At 44.8% G+C, this 7,291-nt stretch overlaps 1 protein-coding gene across 1 annotated transcript in view; it reads left to right on the forward strand.

Annotated features, from left to right (window-relative positions):
* Positions 1–924: 924 nt before the first annotated feature.
* EGFR (epidermal growth factor receptor) overlaps positions 925–7,291 on the forward strand; it is a gene marked incomplete at its 5' end in the record, with an annotated part of 44,210 nt that continues 37,843 nt past the window's right edge. The window contains 4 exons of the mRNA XM_009705500.1: positions 925–1,076; positions 3,171–3,357; positions 3,774–3,908; positions 5,674–5,742. Of these exons, the coding sequence (XP_009703802.1) occupies positions 925–1,076; positions 3,171–3,357; positions 3,774–3,908; positions 5,674–5,742 (543 nt within the window). The remainder of the gene's footprint in view (positions 1,077–3,170; positions 3,358–3,773; positions 3,909–5,673; positions 5,743–7,291) is intronic.

Here is a 7,291-nt window from a genome sequence, read left to right on the forward strand (position 1 = left end):
GCATTGCCTTCTGTATCATTCTCCTTCCCTCTGTATTAGCATAACTCAGAGATGTTTTAATTTTAGCTATGTAGGGATAGCCCAGGGAATGACTGGATGAGTACGGAGTTTCTGGAGCTTGTGTGTGGTGGTTTTTTCTTTAAAGCAATTAGCATTTTGCTCTTTCGTTGCAGTTGAATATAGTGGCAATAGAACTTTTGTTGGTTCCTCTACATTTGGTAAAGCGGAGTAAGAAAATTTCAGGTGGGGACTAATTTTTCCATCATGCCCTTATAAGCATCTGTAATCTCTGTGGTGCTCTGGGTGGCACCGCTTCCTTCCTCACCAGCAAAGCAGGCTTAGGTGGATTTATGTACCAAAGCTGAATACGCCAGGAAACCTCCTGAATCTGTCATATTCCCAGTATGTCAGAGTGGGAAGAGATGTGTGAGCCCTGGAGGTTCAGATTGCTCTTAAAACCGGGACTTGTAGCTTGAGGGGTCCTGCGGGAAACCCCCGCTCCCTCTCACCGAGCTTACAAGGAGACCCAATGCCCCCAAAAGTGTTGGAAATGGGTCCTCAGGGAAATCGCCTTTGGTGATACCTGGCAGCATCCCACTTTCAATAGTGTTGGATGGCATCATATTAATGCCTTCTTCTCAGGAGCTGAGTTATTTTTGTGATACCAAAAACTTTGTGCTACTTATGTATAAAAGTCTGATTTTGAGTGATGGAGGGTTATTCCATCTTAATTCTGGTACTTCTCTGTGCCTGGGAAACATCGCATGTATGCCATTAGGATCATGCAAGATAACATTCTCGTTGCTTATGAATCTGTGCTGATGCTTCACTTACTGTGATGCTTGTAAAGACAGGTGAGCAACAAGTCTTTACCCTGTACTTATTCTTACTTTCTTTCATGGAGCTTTCTTCTTTCCTCCACAGTTTGTCAAGGGACAAATAACAAGCTGACCCAACTGGGACATGTGGAAGACCATTTCACCAGCCTGCAGAGGATGTACAACAACTGCGAGGTGGTACTCAGCAACCTGGAGATTACATACGTGGAGCACAATCGTGACCTCTCTTTCCTGAAGGTTAGCGTCCTTGGCCAATGTGGCCTTCCCTGCTGCAGGAATCTTACTGCAATTTTTAAATGCAAAGGGTCAGCTACCCATAAAATTCTGTGGGGATCCAAAAGCATAGCTAGCTAATGGCAGAGAAATTGCAGATCGCCGTCTCAGCATACCTGTAGGCTGCAGGATATGCTCAACCCTACTATACTTAAATCAGGCACGTTGAGAAATAGCTTTTCAAGCACCAGCCAGCCTGTCCTGGCTGCCGTGCAGATGAGTTTCTTCTTTATAAATATTATTGCATCTTTACCCATTGCCTCAGTCCTCAGAGGGCAAAAGGCTTTGTGGTGCTGTTGAGCAAAGTAAAGTGAGTGGCAACCCACTGATGGCAGATTTTGAAGTGTGGAGGCCCTTATCCTGCCCTCCAAGCTGTGACCCCTTCCCGTGGTGGTGAATGCCTCTCCAGCCTGCAGTGCCCGCACCCCGAGCAGGCCAGCAGGTCCTGTGCAATAACTTCCCACATGGACACTTCGAGGGATCTTCAAGATATTCCTCCACGGCTGAGACACGGGCTACTCCCATCTCAACGTTTGTTTTGTGCACAAGTGCATGAGCGACCATGGCAAGCTGAGAGGGGGATGAATGTTAAAATGCAGCCGTGGCATGGGGAGGAGCACTGTCTGCCATGGGGACCTCCAGGTTCTCCACCAGCAGAGACTGGGCAAGGGGTACAGTTCTGCTCCCCCGCTGCTGGGCTGCTGCCAGTGGCAATAGCATCACACCTTAGGTTATGTTCTCTTCTCCCAAGTAACAAGCGATAAGACAAGAGGAAATGGCCTCAAGTTGTGCCAGGGGAGGTTTAGATTGGATATTAGGAAGAATTGCTCCACCGAAAGGGCTGTCAGGCACTGGCACAGGCTGCCCTGGGAAGTGGTGGAGTCTCCATCCCTAGAGGTGTTTAAAAGATGTGTAGATGTGGTGCTTAGGGACATGGTTTAGTGGTGGGCTTGGCAGTGTTAGTTTTATGGTTGGACTCGATGATCTTAAAGGTCCTTTCCAACCCAAATGATTCTATATCTTTTTTAAAAGAAAATGTTTTAAATGCATTACTTTTAGCATGTCTGGTTACCAGATTAGGAGGTTTTCAAAGAAAGAGGCAGGAGAGGGAGAAATTTTTTGACATGGTAAGCGTATGTCTGGTATCAAGAGCTCTTGTATGGTGGCTTTGAATAAACAGGTCAGTCCTCTGGTGTGAGAAGAGCAATGTCTTTGTGTGACCTTTTCTTCTCGGGAAACAAAGAAAGGGAAAAAAGCATTTCATTATAGTAAGCAAGAACATCAGAAAAGAGATGGTTCAGACATACGAGTTACAAATATGATGGTATTGCCATTTTTCTTTCCCAAGCACAACTTGACCATGGAGCTCAGTGTTCCCGGGAACATAACAGGTCTCCTGAAAACTCCCTGGTAGTCTTCATAGAATAGGAAAATATCCCAAGTAGTAGCCTGAAGGTTTTTCATTGATGGTGGTTTTTGTAGGAGATGGAAACACACACATTTCACGGTACAAGGCAGGAATTAACCTACATCCAGGGACAGTGCCTCACTTGTCTTTTTGTCCTGTAACTATTTATTACTTAAGAGGGAGAAGGTTACCTGATCTTCCCCTCTGCTGAGCGTTGGAGGATCTGCAAGGGAAGGAGGACAGAAGAGAGAGTGTAAAAGCCTCAATCGGATGGCATCTCTGTGCTGCCAATGGTTGGAGGCTGGGCAGGTATTCAGGGGCAGCATCGCACTTGGCTGCCATATCATACATGCTTCTCCTGCATCCCCTAGGCAGCCCCACTTGCCCTTGCTTGGGGACAGAACAGGAACCTTTGGAGTGACTCCCTGGTAGCTGCTTTAAGGGTCAGTTTATACCTCCTGAGACAGCAAAGTTTTCCTCATAGTCTCTTCTTGTTCTCAGATTTATTTTTTTAAAGTGAGATTAAGTGGTTTATCATTCCTTAAAATTGAAGGATGGTGGATTGGAGGGGTGGGAGGAGGAAAGCGACTCTGTCAGGAGTAGAAGAATGCTGTGGATTAAGCGCCTTGTTTCTTCTGTTGTTCTCTCAGACAATACAGGAGGTTGCAGGCTATGTGCTCATCGCGCTTAACATGGTGGACGTCATTCCCCTAGAAAACCTCCAGATCATCCGAGGCAATGTGCTGTATGACAACTCTTATGCCCTGGCAGTTTTATCAAATTATGACATGAATAAAACCCGGGGACTCCGAGAGCTGCCAATGAAACGGCTATCAGGTGAGATAAGGGCAAGAGGTGGAGGCAAACATCAATTGTTAGGTTGTTGGTATCAAGATCCGGTTGAAGATCTCCTCTTAAAGTCAGATGCCATCAAGTCCTGCTTTAAAAACAAGGATCTGAATGTAGTTTCCCAGTTTCCTAATTGCTTTCACGCTAGCCAACTTTCTTCAAAAGATGAAGAAAGTTCATAATTTCCCATTGCGGAACGATCCAGAGAATCCAAAACATCAACAGGGTGATGAGATTTATTTGTGTCCCCCAAAATGGCAAAGAAATATCCACTCGTTATTTTGCATTATTTGATTCCAGTGACTGAGGTGAAGAAATATGTATTTTATTTCCCTTTCTTTAGATCAGAGATAGAAGACTTAGGCAGTTTGCTTCACTTACCAATTTTTTTCCTTCCGTGGCAGAAATTCTCAACGGAGGTGTTAAAATCAGCAACAACCCCAAACTGTGCAACATGGACACTGTTCTCTGGAATGACATCATTGACACGAACAAGAAGCCTCTCATGGTGCTTGAATTTGCAAGCAACCTGTCTTTTTGTGAGTATTAACTTACCAAAAAATGCTATGTGCTCCTCCATTTCAGAGAGAAGAACAAACATCCCATCTTTCATGCGGTGGGTTTCAGGTCCACCAATTCCTGCATGCAGGGCCACCAAGCCCTGTTCCAAGGGAAGCCCTTCCGTTTCTTCACCACTGGCTTAAGATATAGTTTTTCCTGGTGGTTAGGTCCTTAACTCATAGCTCAGTGAAGTTCTTGGGAAAGCATCTCTTGGTTTCAAACAGTACCCTACGTATAAGTTTCTTCAAAGGCAGTTCAGAATAACATGCACTCATTTGCTTTCCAGCAATCTTCTGTTTACAATATAAGGCTCTGGTCTAGAAAACCCGTATGGTTTTTTCGTGGAGTTAGAGTGGAACTTGAAGCCCTTTTAGTGCTAGGGCCCAAGTTGAGTGCTGTAAAACTCTGGTGTTTTGGGCTGCACTGATTATCCTTGCAAAATTAATGATAAACAGGCAGATAATTCTGATGCTTTCAATCAGCAGGGAGTTGAGTGTATATTTAAAAGTTTGTGTGGGCTCAAGCTAATCCTCCAGCCTTACGAGTCCCTTGTAAAATCCCCAGTCATTTCACGGAAAGGAAAGTTTATTTTCATTTCTGAGCATTTAATTTCTGGCACTGTAAATTGGCAGAAAAACATATTTTCTTTATCTTCTTGCACTTGCGTAACTGCCTGAGAGCTAATAGACAACTTTTGCGTTGACATATTTTTCTGCGGAACCCTAGCGTAATCAAGGAGTTGCAAACTCTACAAGTCAGCACAGGAGTTTGGCTCTAAACACCACAGAAATGTTAACCTTTAACTTTTCAACTCTAAAAAAAAAAAAAATTAATTCTTTGGTCTCGCACCAAATTAATCAACTCCTGGACAAGTACTGGTGTTTGTTCAGCTATTTGATGGGCGGTAGGGGGGGAGGGAGAATCACGTGCTGTTAGCAGGAAGAATCACTCTCATAGGAAATGCCTCTTAAAATGTAGTGAATTCCAGTTTAATCTGCTTAAACAGCCATTTATGGTTTTAATAAGGATCCCGTCATTTCAAATAAGTTGTTTCTCTAGGACTTTCCTTGTCATTAAGAGAAAGAAAAAGAAAGAAAAGAGTAAGGAGGGAGGGATGGGAAAGAGCCCGGCACTTAATCCTCAAGGTCAGGCAAGGTGTCCGTCCATCCTGCCGCCTCTCCATCGATTGTCCGTCTGCCGCGTAGTCCTGTGCCGAGGAGTATTTTTGGCAGAGGGCGGGAGAAGCACACGAAGCAGACAAGTCAAATTACTTTGTGGTTGGAGTAGCTGGCAGTTGCCTGCAAATCCAGTTGGGTTTGTTTTGTTTTTAGAACCGCGTCGTTCAGAAACATTGATTTACATGTGGCTTGTAGCGAGCAGCTGGCACATGCCCGGCCGCAAGCCGGTGGTGACTTGTCGTTGCATGCGAACTCCAGCGAAAGGGCCAGCCGGGCAGTAGCTGAGATTCCTGTTCCTGGGAAAAATAGGCCTCTTTCGTAAGCTGGGCTGGCTGGGTATTGCACTTGCTTGCTCAAGGGTGCGGAGAACTGCACGTAGGAAACCAGAGATGAACAAAGGATAAGGATTTAAGGTCCAGCTCTCAAAATTTTTGAGCACTGGTATACAGGTGCTTCCTCCCCTGATTTATTGAGAAGGAAAGCTCAAGTCTTTGTTTTCTGGGACTCACGTGATGTTGTCATTGTCCATGTTTATAGACTATAATACTCTGCTCTTTTGCTTTAGGTCCCAAATGCCATCCGAACTGCACAGAAGACCACTGCTGGGGTCTTGGTGAACAGAACTGCCAGACATGTAAGCCTGCAGATTAGTTAAGAAATACCTTGTGTGCTCCGACATACTAAATTTCTGTTGGCCAAAAAACTAACCTGTCAAGCACAAATTAGTGACATGTTTTGCACACTTGTCCTTCTCTGCATCCCACTGTGCTGGGGCTCCTTGAAGCCCACCATGGATGGCCGTGGCCTGCTTCCCGCTCTGCAGAAGCGCAGTCGCGGGGAGGACGGCGGTGTCCGTTTGCCCCCCGAGTAGCTCCATTTTTGGAGAGGAAGCCTGGAGGTGGTTTGACTTGGGTCTGGATTTCCCTGCAGATGTGCTGTTCCTCCAGAGGCAAAAGACTGCGGCCGTCTCCCGCATTGAAAGCTTTTGTCTGTCGCCCACAACTTTCTCCCATCTGCACTTAAGAACATGTATTCTTTAAGTTATTTTACCATATAAAAGAGAATGCAATAGCTGCATGGTGAATTGTTTGCCTTCCTGCTGTTCCCCGCAGAGCCGTTTTGCAGGCCAGTTAACGTTGGATTAATTTCTACTATTAGAAGCAGCAATATAGCCTGATTTTTGCTGGTTTTAATTCCTTTTTGGAATCTCCGTCGGTTTCTTTTGTAAACACAAAAGATGTCACCTTCGTGTGGGTAATCACACTATATACTGTACTCAGAGGACCTTTGGAAGGCTCTCAGAAGATGCGAAGCCATTTTTTAATTTGTAAATGGAGATATTTGGCATTGTGAGGTTGTTCAGTTTGGCTGCCTGTCCTTTACTGTAAAATTTTGCAGGTAGGATGTTTGCCTGATATTAAGAGAGCGACAGAAACATCCATTTAGACGTGCTTCAGATTTTGCAAGGCTTTACTTTTCCTAAAGTAAAGGTTGAGGAGCAAGACCATGTCAATTTGTTTTGCTACTTCATCATTTCCTTTTTCTGTCATAAGTGGAGAAATGCACTTTCTGATTCTTCGCTACTTCATTATTTCCTTTTTCTGTAATAAGTGGAGAAATGCACTTTCTGATTCTTTGTTTTGTGTAAAGTTCAGTGGAAAAACTGCTGATCTAGACGTAATGCAACTGAAAGCAACATCGTATCTTCGGTTTTCCGCTGCAAATGATCACCTAAACCTAAGTTTCTTGCCAAATCTGTACGGCTTCTAGAGCTTAAGAAAAAAGGAACGTATAGCTTTTCTCTCTTCATTTAGTACAAGCTTTAGGGTTTTTTGGTTTGGCTTTTGAGGCGGAGGATGGCTGTGCACACAAAGCCCTTCCCAGGTCGGTCCCGGTGGTTGAGGCTGCACAGCTGTCCCAGGGGCTTGCGAAACCTCAGGTCTGAGCCCTGCAAGCTTCCAGCATTTACAAACTCTTGCTGGCTTCGGGAGGATGACTAGGAGTGCATGAAACGAAACCGTTTGCAGGCTCTGGTTCTCCTCTCCAGGCATTTGAGAATCTGGCCAACTGAAAACGTCTCCCACATTTCCATATGTGGGGAAGTTTGGCGTGATAGGTATCCTTCTCCTTCACGAATGTGGGATATTCTGAATGAAATATAGATGTTTGTAGTGATACATGTT

Source organism: Cariama cristata, unplaced genomic scaffold (genome assembly GCF_000690535.1).
Source record: "Cariama cristata isolate BGI_N322 unplaced genomic scaffold, ASM69053v1 scaffold1038, whole genome shotgun sequence".
In the NCBI taxonomy this organism is placed as follows: domain Eukaryota; kingdom Metazoa; phylum Chordata; class Aves; order Cariamiformes; family Cariamidae; genus Cariama; species Cariama cristata.